The following is a 22,058-nucleotide window of genomic DNA, read 5'->3' as shown; positions in this document are numbered from 1 at the left end:
ATGACATGAGGAATGATGGGATCAAGTCCGTATTGCTGAAGAAATTCGGAGAAATGCTTTCGAAGGGGGCCATGATGTGGTACCATAACTTGGCTCCCAAATCCATGGATTCGTTCGCCCTGCTAGCAGACTCTTTCGTAAGAGCGCACGCCGGCGCCATCAAGGTAGCGACAAGGCAGTCCGACGTGTGCAAGATTAAGCAAAGGGAGAATGAGATGCTGCGAGAATTCGTGTCTCGCTTCCAGATGGAACGGATGGAGCTATCGTCGGTCGCCGATAACTGGGCAGTTCAGGCCTTCACCCAAGGCCTGAACGAGCGAAGTTCGGTGGCCTCGAAGCGGCTGAAGCAGAACCTGATCGAATATCCGGCCGCGACCTGGTCGGATGTCCACAACCGGTATCAATCGAAGATCAGGGCCGATGACGGCCAGTTGGGAGCCCCTTCGGGTTCGGTGTGCCCTAACAGACTCCGGTGAAATAATCGAAACCAAACAAACGAAGATACTAGTCGTACCTCGAAGATAGAAGGAACACCCCGGGGCACAAGCTACCTCGCAATAATAGATTGAAGGCAGGACCCTCGAGGGTTCGTCAACAGAACCAGGCTTGATCGAAGCGTAGCGCTAACAAACGCGCCCCACCTATCGGAGTACAGCTTCAGCGTCGACATACCGGGCATCGTGTTTGTCATTAGCAGGATCGGAGACGCTAGGTGGCCCAGGCCGTTATATTCAGATCCTTCCCACAGGAACTACAATTTGATTTGCGAGTTTCACAACTCGCACGGGCACCGAACCGAGGATTGCAGGCAGCTCCGAGAGGAAGTGGCCCGAATGCTTGACAACGGGCACCTTCGGGAACTTCTCAGTAACCGCGCTAGAAGTCAATCGCGAGGAGGAGAGATGGCGAGGGGAAACAAAGCAGACGAGCCTCAACACGTTGCGCACACGATCTTCTGACGATCGCCCCGAACGCATTTAAATAAAGGACCATTCGACGACCACCAAATAGGCGCCAGAACTCAAGAAGCGTCGTCGCCACCGAGGTATAAGCGCCCATCCCTCTTCCCATCTCCTACTTCACGGTTACCCTTGTGCAGGACAATAACCAAGATAGTCGGGACGATACCCCAGCTCGAAGATTCCGAGGCTTCAAAACGTTCGCTGCACTATTTCCCTTTGATTGGATTTTTTTATCCCAAAACGGGTTTTCTACCAGCAGGGGGTGTGTAACGAGGCAACGCGGACACACTTCCCATGAAGGATCTTACAAGCCTACGGAACTTTCTCTACAACCGGCTCTCGCGCCGTAAAATGATGAACGAGCCCCCAGTTGGGAATAATACAACGGACCAAACGGTCCAAGGAGTCGCACCCATGCGGGCCGAGCTCACAACAACGAGAACATGTATTTGCAGCATATATTTACGCCAAGCAATAAATAATATCTTTTCGGCATTTCGTACTTCGGAAAGGGCGATTTCAACATACTCGCAGCAAATGCTTCTCCATCGAATGCGTCCCGATATACTCGAGACTTAGCATCATCAATTCGACACTCGCGCGACCCCAGGGTCGAAACTCCGGGCTTATCAAACCCCTATAAGGCAACTCCGAGCTCACGAGAAGCGGTCTTCAAGCTTAAACAAACTCGATGACTCGGAAACTATTGTTAATCGCCATATGCTGGAAAACCCGAAACTGTATGACCCCTAGCGGGCAACCTCGGCATAACCAGATCTATTCTACGTTACACAAATTGTAAGACCTCAACAAGCATGACAAACTGTAAGACCTCAACATGCATGAAAATCCCGAAGTTTAGGCTATACGTCGCATTTGTAAGAATCCTTAAAGGGCATACCCTTGATGTAGACGCCTAAACTATCACTTGGGATAAAAAATGGCTACAGCCAAACGCATATGACTACGGTCAAAACGGCTGATACAGCCAAAATAACGCGACTCGGGGACGCCCGACTGTCGCTAAAAATCGCAGGCCACTACTTCGAATATACTTCGGAAAGAACCGGTTAAAACATGCTTCCCTCAATAGGCAAAAACAAGCTCCGACCATGTCGGCTCCAAATCGCAAGAGTGTCGATCTACTCGACCTATGAGCTATGAACCTTACGAGGTGCTCGAAACATCGCCGACAACGACTTGAAATCAAGGTTCCTCTAGAACCGACGACGGGTCAGGCAAAAATACTCTAAAAGACCTTAACGAGCGGAAACAAAGCCTACAAAAAAGCCCACGGGCAAAAACAACGTAAAAGCCATTGTCGCCAGCTAAGCAAGCCTACGGGCCTCCTATTGAAAGGTCTCTACGGCCAAACAGCGTAAGAGCCATTGTTGCCAGCTAAAATTTTTTAACAACTTGAGGATTAAAATGAGCTCGAATCGTAACCCGATTCGAAGACCGGATCTAAAATAGTTAACTATGCAAGCCTCCGGGCCACATACTGAAAGGTCTCAACGACCAAGCGGCATAAGTGCCACTGTCGCCAGTCCGAAGATACTTTGGGGTCAATTAAAGCTCGAGTCGCAACACGACTCGGAGACTGGACCCGAAGCTGTTGAAACAACCAAACGCCCAAGGGCAGGAAATAAAAACCATCATCTCCAGCCCGAACAAACGCAAAACTCGAGGGTATATTAAGCTCGAGTCGGACCCCGACTCGGAGACTAAACCCGAAGACAGTTAAAGCATGCAAGCCTAAGGGCAAATACGGGATCGAATCGACCCAATGGAAACTCCAACAAGCAGAAATACAGAAGATACAAGTTGCAGGGTTTCCCCTCTTATTACTACATATTGATGACGAAGCGCAATCTCGGCCTGCGTCGTATGATGAAAGCTATATATATACACAACAAAGAAGGCAGGGAATATTCATTCCCCCTTTTTTCCGGTAGCTACGGTCCGACGGTCTCCTCCTCATCATTCTCATCATCGGACGTCAGGAACTTGGCATCGAACTCCTCTTCTTTGGCTTGTTCGATCTCCTCCGAAAGATCAAAGCCTCTGGCATGAATCTCCTCAAGGGTCTCCCTCCGGGATCTGCACCTCTCGTACTCCCTGCTATTGTTTGCACGATCGAGGGTCTTCTTCAGCTCAGCCTTAGCGGCAGCGGCACTCCTTGAATGAGCCGCCATTTTTTGCCCCGCCCTGGTATTATTCATTACAACCTCGGCCAGGACATTCACCACCTCGGTTTTTGCCCTTGATAGCTCGGATGAGAGTCTCGCGATCATCTTCGCCCGAGCGGAATCATTCACACGGGCGGCCTGAATTTGCTTCTCAATAACGGATGCCACGGCCTGAGCCCTCTCTTTGGCCTCAGAATGGGCACTAACACGCGCTTGCAGCTCAGTGAATTCACGTTTAGCTTCGCCGACCTCGCCCCAGAGTTGTTCCATCTCATCCGCCTAGTCTTTCAACTGAAACAACAACACGTCAAAGATGGCAAGACAAAAAAGGGAATACAGGCCAGCGCGAAATGCAGAATACCTGTTTCTCCAAAAGGGCCTCCCGGGCACGGCTTCGGTCCACCCCACGCCGTAAAGAAACGAGCTCACTTTCGTTTGCCGCACAGAGAAGTTTGAGGGATATTTCCCTTTCTCGAGCCTCCCGCAACGGGGCCTCGCAACGAAGCGGTTCGGCTTTGAGCCTATCAAAAGCCTGAAGAAGAAAAGCCAGGTGAGTAAAGGGAAGAGAAAGGAGCACGGGGCCAAAACATCCCTATCGCGGCCGAAAACTCACCACAAGGCCAAAACGATGAGCCTCGTCGAGGGCCGAAGCAACGTCCGATGGTGCATCAATCCCGGAAGCTTGCCGGCCGACCGAATCACTTCCCCTCAACCGCTGCGGAGAAGGCGCCTCACCACAAGCCTTCTCGCACCACGGAGCACCTTTCCTTTTGCCAACGCTCCTTGATCCCTGGGCCAGCAATCTCTCCTCCTCCCTCGGGGAACCCAGTCTCGCCTCGAATGAACTCCCAGCACCTGCGACAGAGGAATCAGGCGAATCAGCAAAAAGGAAGCCGTCCCTAAAAGGGGGGGGGGGGGAACGCCAGACACCCACCATAATGCTTCGCCTCCCATCTCCCTTTTGAAAGATCTCGCCATCGGCGCCTATCGTGAGCCCAGCAAGCTGCCAGCCTACGAGACCATTCGGCTAAATCAGGGACCTCACCGGGCAACCAATGAGTTGCTATAAACAAAGGATAGGAAGACATCATTATGGGGCCAACCTCATATGAAGAGAAAGACAGTTCGAATAGAGTGCTTACGTGCGGAGTTCCATTTCTCAGGAAACGGTAAAAATTCTTCGGGGATAATGTCGGTCGTCCGGACTCGACGAACTGACTCATCCATCCACGGTCCTCATCCTCCTCGCTGCCGATCACAGAAGCTCGAGTGGACCTATGCTGAAGAGCAACTAGGCCCCGGTAACGTAATGGCCGGTACAACCTTATAAAGTGACTGAGGGTAAACTCTATCTCGGCCTTATCAGCAAAATATCTCATCGACTGCACTATCCTCCAGAGAAAGGGATGAACCTGCGCCAACGTTACTTGATACCTTCTACAGAAATCAAGCACGACCCGGTCCGGGGAACCCGGCGCGAGAACATGGGTATACACGCTCAAGAAACCCTCAACATACGTCATGACACTCTCCGTGGGGGAAGGTACTTGCAGAATCATGCCTTCCCCCCATCCGCACTCTCTCCTGATCACCCTGAGGTTCTCCTCCCTCACCGATGAAAAAATCCTCGACACGTGCTCCTGATGGCCTAGAACATTGGGAGGCTTCCCCGGTGTGGCGACCCCCTTTGAGGCAGCGCACCCCGGGCCTCGCTCTCCCGGCATCGGGGGAGAGCCGCTGGCACCAACCAAAGGTGCAACACGGGAAGGTATCCCCTTCGTCTGTGGATCAGGTGTCGAAGCAGCGGCCATGACTACGACAGAATAAGGAGAAGAAGAGGAGGATCCAGGCAAAAAACTTCCTGAAGCAAAGAAGGAGGGACTCGCACAAAGCGCCAGGCTCTACAGAGGAGATAGGCTTATCAAAGACCACAAAATCGCCGCTTGAAGGGCGGATAGACAAATATATAGGGGCCAGGCAACAACTGCTCAATTGCCCAAGAAGGCCAATTAATTCTGGCCGCGTTAACGTCACCTTCTCCTTGGGGAGTGCACTGGTAGAATCATCCCAGGCTCCCACATAATTCATAAAACCAAGGGACCTCGGGAGATCCCCAACGTCGCAAATATCGGTTCGGAGGAGCTACCGACTCAACCTCGGGACGTGGCTAGTCTTGGGGCCCTTGGTCCGTCCTACGAAAAGGCTCCAAAGGGTCGATGCTCGATGCTCGAAAGCAAAAAAAAAAAAAGAAGAGAGGGAAAACAGCAAGAAGGACTAGCAGAATAAAAGCTCCTTTCGTACATTGACAAAAAGGAAAAACACCTTTACACTATTCTCCTAGGAGGGAGAACACATGGAACAAAAAAGGGCTAGAAGACTACTCCTCGCCGCTATCATCTTCACCCCCATCGGGGGCAATCAAGAGCGCCAGTCTTCCCTCCGTCGCACGAGCCTCCTCCAGGTCGGCAGACAGCTCGAAGCCTCTGGCCTCGAGTTTTTCCAGGACCTCCCTCTTTGCCTTCGCTTTAGCATGTTCGACAGCTCGAACCAGTTTCTGCTCAGCCGCCAGGGATATGTCACGAACCATTGCATGCGCTGTGGCCGCGTCCTCCTTATAAGCGGCAGCATCTCATTCGGCCTCAGACTTAGCCGCGGCCAAAGTAGCAATCTCCCTACGAGTGTCCGAGAGAAGGCCCCGGGATGTCGCCAATTCCCCGGTCATAGTCTCGCTCCGCTCCTTCAGCCCGGAGATCTCCGCTTCCAATTGACTAATCCGCGAGCTGCTCTGCTCGACCTACAATGAAGGGCAAGACGGTGAATATGTGAACGCAGAACATGTGTGGATACAGAGTAAAAGGGCAGGTATGAGCAAGGCAGAATACCTGAGCAGCAAGGGCGGCTTTCTCCCGGAGCACCGCCTCTAAAGAGGTCCGAAGCTCCCCCAACTCTTTATCTCCCCGGGCGCCACGAGCCTCCGAGTCTTGTAGCTTCGAAGCAATGTTATTACGCTCCTTCTCGTGGCAAGAAAGTTCCTCACGAAGCCGAAGGATGGCATGATCATACATCTCTTTACGCTGCGGCACAATGAGAAAGTTAAGAAAGATGACGGATAATGCCCGAGAGCGAAAAGAAATGCGCAAGGAAAAGTTGTCACCTGCTGCAGGGACTTCTTCGCCGCTTTAACGGCCAGAGACGTCGAGATCAGCTCTGTCGATTACGCCATCAAAAATGTTGGCAATGAAGCCTCCTCCTCTGAAAGGAGTACCAACCGTGGCGCCGATCATCCTTTCGGCATCCCTCAGCTCTCCTGATGAGACTGGAAAGTTCTGAATAAGATCGTTCGGGTCGCCGATTTCTCCAAATAGCAACCCATGTTCTTGGAAAGCCCCGAACCTCGATCCATCAGGACCAACGGTCCTGCTTGCGGAAGCTACATCAAATCCGGCCGCACGATTCGAAGCTACATCAGTGTCCTCTTCGAGGACCCCCGACTCCTTAGCCATGCCGGACCCAGCCGTCCCAGACTCAGCAGCCTCCAATCGGGGCGCCTGTAAATCTCTCACGCCAGACCTCGTTCTCCTCCTCAACGGACTTCCATCATCGTCCTCCCCCTCGACATCGGGGTTCAACCCGGAGGTTAGAGCAGCAGTTTCATCAGGACAAGCAATGGCCGCCCTGTCTTTCCTTTTCTTGTTCATATCAGGCTACAAGGCCTCCGCTTCACCGTCGTAGGGCGGCCTCATCTGCATATTCTCGCCAAGGCCTGCACTAACACAATAAACGCGATACGTTGTTGCTTAGAGCTCGGAAGGAAACACGAAATGCGGAGCACGGGCGGTAAAGAAACCTCACCGTGATTCTTAGCCACCCAACGCTCCTTGGCCATGACGGTCCAAGACCGAATACGATACGGGAACTTTTCATCCAAATGCCTGATCCATCCCGCCAAATGTGGGACCACTTCGGGATGCCAAGCAGCGGCCGGAGAGAGCACAAAGAGGTTATCATGACAAACAAAAGAGTAATTAAGAAGTGGCTAAAGGGAAGTTCACTTACGTCGATCGTTCCACCGCTCTGGAAAAGGCATCCTCCGGGCCGGGATGATATCCGAGGTCCTCACTCAAATAAACCTGCTCATCCATCTCCGGTCCTTCCCCTCATCAACACTCGTGAAGAAAGACTTTTTGGACCGATGTCGAAGCTTGATTAAGCCTCGATACAGTCAAGGGCGATACAATCTGATCAAATGGCTAAGGGTAAAAACCTCGCCTGTAACCCCTTCGGTGAAGTGCCTGAGCATTAACACGATCCTCCAAAAGGACGGGTAGATCTGACCGAGGGTCACCCGATATCGGGCGTAGAAGTCAAGCATAACCGGGTCGATTTCCAAAGGAGGAGATTCGACAGGTTTATCAGGACCCAGGGTGAATGGGTAAGTATATATGTAAAGAAAGCCAGCCTTGAAGTCGGTAATGTTGTCGCTGGGGTTGGGAATCTCTTCCTCCACTGCCTCGCTCCATCGGCAGTCCTCCTTCACTTTGTCATCATCGATCACGACGCTAACATATCGAGATACGTGCTCACATCGACCCGGTGTAGACGAGGGAGTCTCGACGTCGAAATCCTTCGGCGTGTCAATATCGGGAGGAGTCCTTTGCTCTAAAGTGGGAACCGATTTGTTTTCCCCCTCAGGTAATCGGGACGATGGCACAGTATCATTCCGTCGAGGGATCCTGGCCATGAAAAATGGTAAAACCTTTCTGTAAGGAGAGGGAAAGATGTAAAAATGTCAAATAGCAAAATTCTGATTCACGGGCCTGAAGGAAGGGTGAAGATGGGGAGTATCTAGCAACCAGTGCATTTATAGGAATCGCTGGGGAAGCAGAAGAGACGAGCCTACGACAGTTCGTGGGTTTCTCGATTACCGCGTTTCACAACGGTCCTGCACGGTTCCCTGGGGCATGGCATTTAATGCTCTTAATTGGTTGGCGTCATGGCAATAATGACCTCGAGACGACGATTCAATACCGTTTCCTATTACTTCGTTCTAGGAAACGCGAAGACTATCTGTATGCGGTGAAATCAGGGGAATCCATTTCCCGCCATTAAGGTATATTCGGAATGTCATGTCAGCACCTCGAGGCTGTGGGATCATGATCGGGTTCCTTATCTCGAGGATCATCCGCGGCCCTGCAGAGGCTCCAAGGTTAAGGGATCTGTCCGCGACCCAGCAAAGGTTACGAAGACGGGGGACTCCCGAGCCAAGCAGCTAGAATCAATAGGCTCTAGTGTCATGTCTAGCCGTCCCATCCCCGTATCTTTACATTTAATGCACTCTGTACCATACCGTGTTCCCTCGCTTATATAAGGGGAACCCATACCACTTTGTAAAGGGCTGATGTTGTTTCATTTTCTCCACACGTGCAATAATATCTCTCTTTTCTCCTATTTTGCTCGTTCGCACTGGCCCGAGGCCGCTTTAATATTTATTGTCTTCTTACTTATTTCATGCCATATTGTGCAACATTGGCCGCAAAGAGCCTTGCTTGATCATATCTTTAATTTTTATTGTTTACCGTGAAAATGGTAACAACAATTAAATTTGTAAATGAGATTCTAAAAATATGTGATCTATTCTCTAGCTAGTTGTTAAGGCAGTTTGTGTTAAGAATACGTAGTATAACGACAAATACGAACTAAATCGAGGCAGTAAGCAAACCGAAGGGGCCTTTTGGCTAGATGCAGAGTAGGTCGATGGAGGCCTCGGGGCCGAAACTCGGGTCGAGTTTGAACTATCGGGGACAGTCGGGAAGGGGATAACAAGCAGAAATATGATCAAGTAAGGCTCTTTACGGCCAATATTGAGCTATGTAACGAAGAACAGGTTAAGAGATAATGAATATAAGGGTGGCCTCGAGCCAATACCGAATGATAAAAAGAACGATCGAATATAAATGACTTTGAACCAAAGAGAATGAGCAAATTAGAGAGACAGAAGATATCATTGCTTTAATGGAGAAGTGGAGCTCTGTCTTACAAGGTGTTAGTGACCCCTCTTTTATAGAAAAGGGGATGCCCAAACTTAGCACAGAATCTTGACATGACAAAAGGGGCGAGATGTGACAGTCCGTTAGCTTTACGTCGTGTAAGGGCTGGCGTCGAACCGCTTGAATAGATCTGGTCGACCCCAGGTACATTCCTCGGGGGATTCTTGCGTTCGTCGGGCCTTCAGTAGATGTTTATTCTCGGTAAGGCATCAACGGGTTTTGAGGGAGACGACCGACCCGAGATTCTCTTCCGGGGTCATTCCCCGAAGTATCACGTCGGAGGAAAATCGGTTCCCCGATTTTTACCGCACACAGTTATCTTATTCCCGGTTGCCCCCGATAGCTCGAGCTCGATCTGAATCCCGACCCCGAGGTCCTTATCGACCGGTTTTGCGCCCGGGCAACAGGCCCCTTTCGGTTTGGTTACTGCTTTGTTTTAGCTAGCATTTCATCGTCAAGCTTCACGTTCTTAGCATCAACTGCTCTAGCAACTAGCTCGAGAATAGATCACGTATTTTTAGAATCTCATTTACAAATTTAATTGTTGTTACCATTTTCACGGTAAACAGGATAGTCTTTGGGTATGACCGAAGAAAGGAAGTAAGACAAGTAATTTTGAGAAAGAGAGTTCAAATTTTTAATGAGGACTTTGCATAGTAATTGTACTTACTGTATGCTTTGTGTGCATGCAACATAGTTATTCCAAAGCATGCTAATTTTTGGCCTCTTAAGTAGTGAGATGTAGAGATGCAATGTTTGTTTGGTATGAAAATGTGAAAATCCTTCTAGCTAAGACTGCTATAGTTTAGACGATTGTATCAGTGGCATGGCCAGGAATTTCGTGAAGGGTGTTCAAACTTTGAATAGATAAATAATTATTTTATGAATAAGTGCACCAAAACTTTAAAATCAAACTACGCAATGTTCAGCACTAAAAATCCATTATTTGCACCAAAAAGGACCACAATTTGTTAGTGAACGGACATGCCCAAAAAGAGAGGGAAAGAGAAGTGAATTCAACCTAGAATCAAACCACTTTTAGGATTTTCTTACTAAGTCAATAGCTTTTAATTAAAACGATTAGTTTTAAGATTTATTTATTTTAAAAAGAATAGAAGAAAAAGGGAAAGTCAAGGACACACCAGTTGCAAATCCAATTGGGTTAGTGTATTAGTGTAGTTCTGTCAAAATTAAAGAGTAGGCCCCTTTAGCCAATGTTAATAAAGCTACTGAGAATCGAACCTAAAAATGCTAAAAAAAAAAAACTACAAATGAAGCGCTACTGAGAATCGGACCAGTGCCCGACTACACTATTTGAGACTTCATGAACACCCTTTAACTGCTGGACTAAGTCGACTAGTTGTGTGAAGGGTGTTCAAAACATATTATATCTCCATATAGAGCAGTATGTTACCTACATATACAGTATATTTCCGGCGAAGAGTGCTCGCCTGACCACCCTTGGTACACTGTAGCTCCGCCACTGGATTATATTGATCGCACAGCCTTACAGCTTCTCATGTGATGCAATCATCTGAAAACTACTCTATGTTTTATGCAGTTGGAGAAGATTATTGGCAAGTTGAAGACTGAAAAATATGGGAGCAGAATTCTTGAAGAGATTGCTAGTTATAAGTCTGACCCCCAACAAGATGCAGATGGAAGCAAAGAGAGCAAAGGCAATGCTGTTAAGAAGTTGAAAACCAAGAAAGCTCTTGTAGTCCTTGAAAGTAGTGAAGATGAAGCATGAAAATTAGGAAGGTTTTGGAAATTCTCATTTTTCTGGAAATATGATGATATTACTTGTGCATAATATCTAATATGCAATGAATGGTGAATGAAATTTTGTATGAAGTGCGCTTAGATTGTAGTTTGATTTTATGGTAATGGCTCTTCTAGTGATGCAAGGTGCAGAGCCATTTTGCACAAAGAGTTCGAATACTTAAAGCCGGAAATATTGACACATTCTAAGGGTCGTTTGGTTCATAAATTCGGAATGAGATAATGGGGGATAAATGTTATCAACTGTTTGTATTCTAGTATTCTAGATTAGTCGGGCCAGTGGTTCTGGCAGCATAGGTAAACATGAGAAATCATTTTGGATCAATTTCTAATGTTTGATGGATATTAAAATATAATAGTTGTATATGGTGGAGTGTAAGGTATGAGACAATGTTTTGCTGGTTTGAATATTAAAGACTAATAATAATGTTTATGTTAATGCACGTGAATAAATTAATAGTCGAGATTCTTGTAAAAAAATGGGGAAAAGACAGGACTACCTATAAAAGTGAAACTATTTACCCTCCCCTACCTATTAAAGAATTCTACCCACTAAATAATTACAACTCCTATCCATTTAATAAATAAACGACAATAACAAAATAACTACCTACACTTTTAATGCCCTACGTATAAAAACGCAGAAGCTGCTCCAAATTTCAGAAAATTAGCGCACAAACGTGGAAAAACGCAGAAGCTCTTCAAAATTTCAGAAAATTAGCGCACAAAATTGAGATTTCCACTGATCGAAGAGCAGTAAGTATGAAAAAACAGATTGAAGATGCTGATTCGGATTTTAATTTCGTTGTTCTCTTCAGATTTTGATTTTGCTGTTGGTTTGATTTTGATTTCGGAGCTAAACTTCTGAATTTTAGCTGAAAATTCTAATCTAGGTTTGGAGATCTGGAGATCTAGAGGTTTGATTTCGTTGTTGTTTTGTTGAAATTTCGAACACTGTTGATTTCGAACACTGTTGAAATTTGCATTGTTGAGATTCAATTTTGGACATAAAAGTGATTATAACTTTAGAATCATGGAAAATATTCCAATTCTGCTGCAACATAGTGGAGAATGGGATGATAACAATAATTTCATAAATTTTCATGTTGATGCAATTCTAATAAAGACCTATTGGAAATTTGAACAACTTCTCAGAGAAATTGCAAAGCAACTGCAAAAGGACAGTAAAACAATAGTTATTCAGTATGCTATTGCTCAAGGATATCCACCAATTACAATTTGCAGCGATATGAGTGTTAGTGTTTATATGGAATTGAAAAAATCAAGTGCAGGGATGACAACACTTCCCCTGTGTGTGTCGTTTGCTAAAAACACTATAGCTGCAAGCACCTCCAGTTTCGATGTTGCTCCAATTTACCAGAAATTGCACAATTTGAAAGCACTGATATGATTACTACGTTTGATGTGCAAGAAGGAGATGACGCCATTTTAGAACTTGATGATGCAAACATCATAACTGATCAATTTCATCAAAGTGTTGAAAAAGGACAAATTTACGAAGACAAGAAAACATTATACATAACTGTATTTGTATTATAAATAGGTATATCCTTGAATGCGTGGATGAAAGATGCATTTGGAGACTTAAAGCATCAAGCCTGCGAGCACCAAATCTTTTCAAAGTGACAGATTTCAATTCTGTCCACAGTTGTTTAACTGATAAGAGATTTTGTTCACAAAAGCAAGCTGTCTCAGCTTTTGTTGCAGCTGTGGTACAAGATAAACTTGTTGACCCGAAAACCATATATACACCAACAGATATCCAGAGAGACATCCAAAAAGCATATGGTATGGACTTAAGCTACATGCAAGCATGGAGATCAAAAGAAAAAGCAATGCAATTATTGAGACGATCACCAAGTGAATCATACAAGAAAATGCCAACATATCTTTATATGTTAGAATACGCTAACCCAGGATCAGTGACACGACTACACACTGAAGGAGATGAGAGCTTCTTGTATGCATTCATAGCTATATATGCATCGATTAGAGGATGAGTCTATTGTAGGCCAACAATTGTAGTTGATGGAAGTTTTTTAAAGTCAACATATAGAGGGACCATACTCACGGCTTCCACGCAAGACGCAGAGGGTAAGAATACAATCCAATTACATTCAGTTAAAGAAACAAAAAATATTTTCAAATATTTATGATACAAGTATACCAACAGAGTATATAGTTGTTTTGCTACACACCTGCACGTACCTATAACTATACTACTATATGAAATACTAAATTAATATTTTGTGTACAATCCAATTACATTCAGTTAAAGAAACAAAAAAAATATTTTCAAATATTATATGATACCAGTATGGTATACAAGTATACCAACAGAGTATATAGTTGTTTTGCTACACACCTGCACCTACCTATGACTATACTACTATATGAAATGCTAAATTAATACAATGTGTTGTAATTGATATTTTGTTCTTTGGGTTTACAGGACAAATTCTACCCCTCGCATATGCAATTGTTGATTCGGAAAATGATGCATCGTGGGAATGGTTCTTCGTGCAGTTGAGAGAAACTTATGGACAAAGAGAGGGAATATGCATTGTATCAGACAGGCATGATGCTATATGGAAAGCAACTTCAATTGTCTATCCAGAAGTCCCTCATTGTGCATGTATGTTCCATCTGTGGAACAACATAAAGACAAACTTCAGGAAGAGCCAAAAACAAATCAAAGAAGTATATTTTGCTTTAGCAAGAGCATACACTGTTGAAGAATTCAACAGGCATATGGCAGAGTTAGAAGCTATTGATAGTAGAGTGAAAACATACCTGATGGATATTGGATATGATAAATGGTCCCGGGCGCATTCCAAGGCAAATAGAACCATGACCATGACATCGAATATTGCGGAATCAGTAAATGCAGCAAACAAGCACGCAAGAGACCTCCCAGTTGTGAATTTGCTTGACTTTATGACAACATTGATTCAAAAATGGAATTACACCAATCGGAAGGATGCAGTGGAATCATTTATGAAGATTGGTGCAAAGTATGAAAAAATATTGGCAGATAATACTATCTTATCACAGGCGATGACGGTATGCATTTTCAAAATCATAAAAACACTGCATGTACTATATTTTTACTTTTTTACCTTAGTGATTTCACTAAACAAATGAATATTGTTATTTAAAAAATACTATTACTTCATATAGCTAATGACTTTTCTTAATTAAAATTATACTAGGTGTTGCCATCAACTGAATTCTTACATTTAATAATTGATGGCCAAACAAGAAATGTGGTACGCCTACATGAAAGGAACTGCAGTTGTGGGAGGTTTCAGCTAGACGATATTCCATGTCCACATGCAATGGCAGCTATACAAAAATTCCATATGGATTCATACAAGTATTGCTCGGATTACTACAGCATAGACTACTTGCTGAAAACATATGAGATACCAGTAAATCCATTGCCTGATGAAACAACGTGGCAAATTCCAGAACATGTCTCTTCGCAGGTGGTACTGCCACCAAAAGGAAAAATCAAACCAGGAAGACTTAAAAAGAAGAGAGGCATAGGAGGCTGGGAAGGAAATACAGTTACATGTGCACTATGCGGGTGAAAAGGACACAACTAGAGAACATGCCGAAATATTCCAAAGAGAGATTGATATAATGCTTCAATGTTTTTGTACAACTCATATATTGTAGAATCATAGCATTTGAATAGCAAAAAATAAAATGCTTTTCTTGCACTGGACATATATTTGGTATGATGATTCTTTGCGAAATTACTTTTTGGCAACAAATTTATATGGCTACTTGTATTTTCAATAAGAATCTGTTTATTTTCTATTTTAGTATATAAAAGTGGGATGCATTTACATCTAGTTGCTGCAGGAAAAAAGATGCTAAAATATATCTGTGATACCCAAGTAGTATATCTGTATACCTTATTAGTATCAAAATATGTGCAGAAATAGAAGTGGTGCACGCTTTGCAGCTCATGTCTGTATTGAACTATAACAAATTGGAAGCCATTTACATGCAGTTATTTGTGCATCATCAGGTACATTAATACAAGGTGATACCCAATGTTATATTTGTATACCTCGCTGGTATATAGTGGTATTGCACTAATATGGCTAAAAAAAAATATGCGCAGAAATATAAATGGTGCACCAGATACAACGTGATACCTAAAATGCGCACACTTTGCAACTCATGTCAGTACTTACATCTAGTTGCTGCAGGAAAAAAAATTAGTCAAATACAACGTGATACCCAAATGGTATATCATTATACCTGATTGGTATATAGTTCTACTACACTAATACACCATCTATGCTAAAACTACAGATGAACATTAAAGCTTAGACCATCATCACATTCGAAAGCAGATAATTTAACTTCTGTCACAACTACTTTGTATGTTGCTGGAAGTGTTCACTTCATCTGCCCCTAATTTTCACTTGCTGAATCCATTAAACCTTACCCTCTGGCAAATGAATGGACCTCGACATCCTAATAACCAACAACTTTATGGAAGAAGCCTAAGAAAAGCCTAATAAAACAAGCTGAAATCAGAAACAAAATCAGCAAATTTTCAGCATCAAGAGACATAACTATACTGATAACCCCCATGTACTTGAAGAAATCTATTACCACATATTTTGAACCAGAATAATTAAATATGACAAGAAACATTAGCAGCTGGAAATATTTTATAAAGACACAAGTTTCCTACAGTCTTGAATCAGCAGAAGGTCATTTACTACTAATAATACCATACTTCACCAAAAACTATTAAAATCCTGCAAAGTTTTCATGATACAATTAACTAAAACCAAAAAGAGACCTATACTACTTCTTGCGTTTCTTTCCACGAGTCTTTTTAGGTGCTACTGGAGCCTCAGATTCACTTGATTCGCCATGCAACTGCTTGTTCCTCCCATAGTGCCACAACAGTATACCAAACCTAGCTCGAAGACCATCCACATCAAAATTGGCAACAGGGATTGGAAGATCTTCAATAATATACTCTGCAAAGCAAGCAACATATACTCCACAATCTCTGAAATAAAACAAATGAATAGAATATAAAAATCAATTAGAAGTGAAAATGTTAATATGAATGAGGAAAACAAAGTAAAAAAAAGTAACTATTCTTACGAATTTTGCTGTGTTGGCAGATTTGTAATCAGTTCAATATCAAAAGGATCAGTCAACTTCTTTCCCATGTGCAGACCATTTTCTACTACAATGTCACTTCTTTGGTTATAAAATTCAATACTAACTAGAAATAGGGGATCAACACAGCATAAGCCTTTGCCACTTTCTGAATAGCTTTTTTGTGCTTTCGACTACGTAGCGAGTCATATACATAAAAACATCTCTTGTGGAATGACACACACCCCAATATCCAATGCCAAATTTCTGCCAAATTAATTGGAAAAAGGACATGATCAACCTGGTGCCATGGAGTGTTGCAATGCATCCTAAATCCTTTCATGTACTCCATGATATCGTCTGATCTATCAATCAAATGATCTTGTTTCCCACCTTTTACAAATTCTGTGAAAACCCTTTGAATGATATTATTAAAAAGAGTATCTGTAGTTGTGACTTTGATTGACATATTAATTCCATATTTCGCCTTCTTCCTAAGATAGTAGAATATAATATTCAAGTGCTGCAAAAAAGAGAGGAAGAAAACATGACTACCACTAACAATATGAATGAACTACTACAACAACAAAAATAAAAAGCAGTACACATACCGAACTAGAGAGTGGCCTGCCAGAATAGTTTAAGGTATGGAAAAACGTCTTATCATCAATCTGTTCAACTTCAAAGTCAAAACAAGGCTCTAGCTTTTGATCACCAGGTAAATACACTTCCCTATTTCATATAAAAGAAGATATGGATAAGAAATATAACAACAAACATTAAGAAAAAATGAAAACAAAAGTACATGGAAACGAATACGCACTCTCCCAATTGCATATTTGCTTCAACAAAGTTTGAGAATGCAGTCGTAAGCTTAAAATCAACCGTCTCTGAAATGTCATTTACAAATGGAAATCTTCCTTTGATAACCTTCGAGGATCCCCCAACTGCACTAATACCAGATTGCCAGTCATTCCTATACGGTGACTGTTTTACAGCTGCGGGGCGCCTTTTCCGTGTTAAAACTACAGGAGTAGTTTCAACATCTGTTTGTATCTGAACAATATTTCTTGATACCGACTGATCAGGTTTAGACTTATTTACAGCACGAGTTGTCAGATCATTTCCAGATTGATTTACATTACGTCTCCCTCCTTGTGTAATGGTAGCAATTAGATCAAGTTGAGAATCAGTATATTCAAAATCAGAATCCAAGTGAAGATCACCCCCGTGTCGACATGGAGCTTAAATTAGAAAATGCTAGTGAATAAATAAATATACAAAGTTAAGAAATTTAGAAAAAAGAATGAAAAGTTATATATAGAAGACATTACCAGAAGGCAAATTCACATTACTTCCACGAACATCCACTTGACCAACACCATCAACCCGACATGCTAAACACATAAAAGCATTATCATCATCACTACTTAAATAAAAAATAAAAAACTATCAAGAACCTATCATTTACATACTAACTATAGAATTAGTAACATCAACATCGTACCCTGTGGAGCAGTATTAGACTCAATAACAACATCTGCTCGTGTCTGTACAGGGATTCCTGATGGCAGCGGAGCAGGACCCGACTTTTTAACATCATGAGATGACTGCTTATATGTTGCTTGTTGTGTAATAGCGGTGATTTGATCAATTGCAGATGCAGATAGTTCAAAGTTAGAATCCAAGCCAAAATCATGCTCATTTACGAAGGGGGCTGAAAAAAGTTTTTTAAAAAAAGGCTAGTCAATGAACAAATACATAGAGTTAAATAAATAAAAAAATAATCAAAAATTACATATACAACATTTTACCAGAACGCAAATCATCATCCTGTTGCTTGTGCTGAAAATGAGAAACTAACAATTTTAGTCTTATGTATATTACAAGAATACTATGTGCACTAAAAGTAAAGAATGTAATAGTATCCTATAAGCATATATTGCATCTTTGAACAATATACTATAGCATTATATTATATAAAAGATGAATACCGCTGAATTTTTCTCTGGTTTCACTGACTGCCTACCAATAGCTGCAAGCACCTCCTCAAACTTGTTCTCTACAAAAAGCTTCAAAGCTTGTAACTCCTTCATTACCTCAGCATTGGTAGGTTGGGAATCACCTCCAGTACTTTCAGGCATACTTTGTGTCTTTGGTAATTGAGTGCCAAAAACCTGAAAGCTATCGGGCTGGCTGGGTTGGCTGTCAGTGCACTCAACTTCAATTTCAAAGCTTAGACCACGCACATCAAATTGTTTCTTCTCATCATCAGTTGGGGTGATGTTCTTTAGCTGCAATTATTAAGCACACTAGTTAGAAATAGAAATGATAATAAAGTATGAAAGAAAAAAGATCCATATTACCATATGATACCAATATAGTATACATGTATACCAACAGAGTATATCACTGAACTGAGATATAGTATACATGATACCAATATAGTATACATGTATACCAACAGAGTATATCACTAAACTGGGATATTGCTACAACTGTGACTAAACTGGTGTACCAAAACATTAAGAGAGGCAATAAAACTATAGGAAAATTACCTGTTTGCGTTGCAAGCTACACATTTGCAAAGCAACTCGCTCATTCGGGATTTGACCCATGACTGCCCATTTCAAAATTCGTGGAAGTTTGTTGTTTCCAAGATGATCAGCAAAGTGACCATCCAAACTTGGGCAACATTCATACAACCAAGTCTGTAAAGCCAACGGGAAGCCACCAAGTCTATAAAAAGAAGGCTTATCTTGAAACTTGTTGGAACACGAGTCAATTGTAGCTTTATAAACATCTATACCCCAGGGATAATTATTAAAATCACCAGACTCAACCAAGTCAATGTAAGACCGTGAAATAGCCTTTGTTTTGAGTTGAGAAAATAAGAAGCTGTTGACAAAATACAGAACTGCTATCTTCAACGCATCATCATCCGTTTCCCATTTCTTCTTCTTAAAACAGTCTGCTAGTTGGGCAAATGTCACGGATGCAGTCCCAAAATATTTTGAAATCAACCTATTCTCTGCTATGCTCTCTATACTTGTACCACCCTTACATTTCAACCCAGTAACAAGTGCAAATTCACCCAAGCCAAACCGCAACCTAGAATCATTCACTACAAACCGCATCTCATTTTTAACCTCATGATGTACTTCTCTCATAAGCAAATGGTGCATAACACGAATCTGCACAATCACTGGTGGCAGATCCAAAAAATAGCCAAAGCATGTTTTCTTAAACAGTCGAAGTTGCCGCTTTGATAAATTCGCTTTCAATTGATGAATAACGTGGCAATTGGTATCCCAATCAACCTTTGGTTTATAATCTAAGTCAATAGGTACAAGGAAATCCCAACACTGCAAAACATGTTCATATAAAATAATTTTAGAAATAGAATTCACTTAAAATGCAACTAAACCAACTAAAAATATCACAACTACCATACGATACCAACACGACATATAATTATACCAGCAGGGTATACAATTATACTGACTAATTTCCGGCAACTACAAATGACTATACTACTATTACATAACAGATAAGAATAAAGAGAAAAAGCAAAAAGGAATGCAACTATAAAGTATTTTCAAGATAATGTACGATACTACTATTATTAAAGGAAAAACAAATAGCGAAGACAGCTAAAAAAAGATCCAGAAGCATATGATAGTATATAACTATACTAACAGGATAAATAGTTGTACGGGGTTGTTCCAACAACTGTCTATAACTATAAAAACTATCACATAACACACATACACTATGTCTATTGGCACAAAACTTCTATGGGAAACATCATGCGTGCCATTTCCACTGCAACAAAACACCAGTTACGCAACAATCGGATAAAGAACATAAATGCAATTTTTTAGAAGAACTACGTCAAATAGCATTGCCTCCCCCTTCCAGACTCAAGTACTATGTCAATCATGTAACTGAGTACCTGACATCTTTTTTGTATACTACTTAGAACCTATTCAACAAATCATTTTCATTAGAAAATAAGTCAATCATGTCCTAACTTATTACTTAAGGTTAAGAGATTCTTCAGATGTTTCAAAATGGACAATGGGTGTTATTCAGAAAATGCCCCATACATGATCACTCTACCCCGATGCCTGCCTATAATCAATGCCAGTGGTGATCACCAGCCAAGGCCGTGGGGCTTCTGCACATTGACCCCATCCACACCATGCCACCTATAAAGAAAAGCTCATTGTGCACACATAACTTACACGGTCCCATTCCTTCCATACTTGCTTCTCCCTACCACTATCAACTGGCCTAAACACTAGATCACGTACAAAATCATCTAATGCAAAGCTGAAAATCAGAAATCACACAGAGCAGCTCTGGCTTCAATAAATTTGGTTGACAACAACAGCTACTGATTGACAGCACTAGTGAATCAGCGACCATTTTTTTAAACCTCAAGCAGAACATTAATTTAATCTGTCTATTTAATTCAAAAAATTAACACAACTGACTATAACTATAATATAATACAAAAGCATAATAAGAAATCAGAAAATAACAATGTACTATACATTAAAAATCACAAAGATCATAATTGTAAGAAAATTACTTTCTTGGGTGCGACACCAGTTTTTCTCTTCTTTAACTGAGAATCATCGCTACAATCAACATCTACTGGTTGAGTCTCTGTTTCAGGCACGGATTCACGCCGGCTTCCCCGTAACTCAGAATCCTCAACAACTTTACCTTTTCCCTTATCAGTCACTGGAACATCTCCTATGACTGATTCGGAATTTGTGTCGGGTAATGACAGGTAGGGAGTTTCATCGACTGACGCGACACTAATATTTTTGCCTTTTCCACCCTCTAATTCTACATTTTCAGTTGTGTTTTCAATATGACTACTGCTAGGGTTACGACTAAGTGGAGACTGAGAATCAGAAAATAAGGAAAAACTAGGCCCAGACATGGCTGAGGCAACAGATTCAGCAGCTACTTCTTTTGAAGAATGATATTGTCCAAAGCGCCACCATCTACGCGCACAACTCTTCCGACCCATAGAGAAAACAACAACCCATAGACATTGATTCACAAAAGTACAAAGGAAAACATAAAAATCCTATGATTTTGAAAACCCACTTTCACTAAAATGTACTTTCAGAAGCAAAAAATTCACCCAAAGCAAAAATGTCACCCAAAATTAGGTACTAGACGAAGAGATAGAACGGAATCGGATGAAAAAAATTACAACTCGAATGTGTTTCACTTTTGCGTTCTCATCGGTTGGCTATGGAGTTATGGAAAGTGTACTCTGTTAACTGATAGAGAAAGAAGGAAAACTTGGGAATAATGAGCAGAATGGGCTGGATCGAAGATAAGGGAGAGATGAGTAGATTGGGCCGGGGCCGGGTAAATAGATTGGGCCGACTAGGTAGGCAGGGTAAATAGTTTGGGGATGGGTATTAAAAGGTAAATATTTTGGGCCTAATAGGTATAAAGTGAGATTTTCCCTAAAAAATGACTGTTGAGTCTTGCCTACACTGATGTCATTTTTTCTTTTTTATAATTTTTTTCCATAATTCAGATAAACTAAACATTATAAGATAATTTATTTTTCAAGAAAATAATTTTTCAGTACTTTAGGAAAATATTTTCGTTCTTACTAAAAACACTTAGCTCTTTCAAAAGGCAGTATTACAAAACTACAATTAGTAGTTTGTGCGGTAATCCAAAAACATCTTTGCATTATGTTTCCTTTTTTTTTTTTTTTTTTGTAAATAAGCATTGAAAATCTTTTCTCTAAATGGAATTTATTTGAACATCAAAAAAGGTTTAAAGAAGTTAACGTGCAAAAATATCACAAATGAGCTTCAATGGGCAAAACCTTTGACCTGGGAAGGTTACTTGAATGGCCAAAATTTTAAGTTTGG

The 22,058-nt window shown here is 42.1% G+C and overlaps 3 protein-coding genes across 4 annotated transcripts in view; 2 read left to right on the top strand and 1 right to left on the bottom strand.

Moving 5' to 3' along the window:
• Window positions 1-11,361, top strand: part of LOC104239632 (ATP-dependent DNA helicase Q-like 2) — a 64,869-nt gene extending 53,508 nt beyond the window's left edge. For both annotated transcript variants that reach the window (XM_070155415.1, XM_070155414.1), the window contains one exon: window positions 10,760-11,361. In XM_070155415.1, the coding sequence (XP_070011516.1) occupies window positions 10,760-10,948 (189 nt within the window). In that variant the 3' untranslated portion in view covers window positions 10,949-11,361. The remainder of the gene's footprint in view (window positions 1-10,759) is intronic.
• Window positions 11,362-12,013: 652 nt separating this feature from the next.
• On the top strand, window positions 12,014-14,594 carry LOC104222701 (uncharacterized). The gene is made up of 4 exons (XM_070154291.1): window positions 12,014-12,291; window positions 12,545-12,789; window positions 13,454-14,064; window positions 14,214-14,594. Exons 1-4 carry the CDS (start codon window positions 12,014-12,016, stop codon window positions 14,592-14,594), a joined length of 1,515 nt encoding a protein of 504 aa, XP_070010392.1.
• Window positions 14,595-15,834: 1,240 nt separating this feature from the next.
• Window positions 15,835-21,187, bottom strand: LOC138875459 (uncharacterized). Its single transcript, XM_070154290.1, has 13 exons — window positions 20,738-21,187; window positions 20,549-20,604; window positions 20,388-20,475; window positions 18,699-19,505; window positions 18,135-18,434; window positions 17,955-17,985; window positions 17,648-17,857; window positions 17,475-17,537; window positions 16,964-17,384; window positions 16,752-16,872; window positions 16,442-16,663; window positions 16,144-16,334; window positions 15,835-16,045 (listed from the first exon to the last, which is right to left on the bottom strand). Exons 1-13 carry the CDS (start codon window positions 21,185-21,187, stop codon window positions 15,835-15,837), a joined length of 3,171 nt encoding a protein of 1,056 aa, XP_070010391.1.
• Window positions 21,188-22,058: the final 871 nt, after the last annotated feature.

Source organism: Nicotiana sylvestris, chromosome 8 (assembly GCF_000393655.2).
Source record: "Nicotiana sylvestris chromosome 8, ASM39365v2, whole genome shotgun sequence".
NCBI classification, from domain to species: domain Eukaryota; kingdom Viridiplantae; phylum Streptophyta; class Magnoliopsida; order Solanales; family Solanaceae; genus Nicotiana; species Nicotiana sylvestris.
Note: the sequence above shows the minus strand (reverse complement) of the source record. Positions and strands in the feature narration are given on the sequence as shown.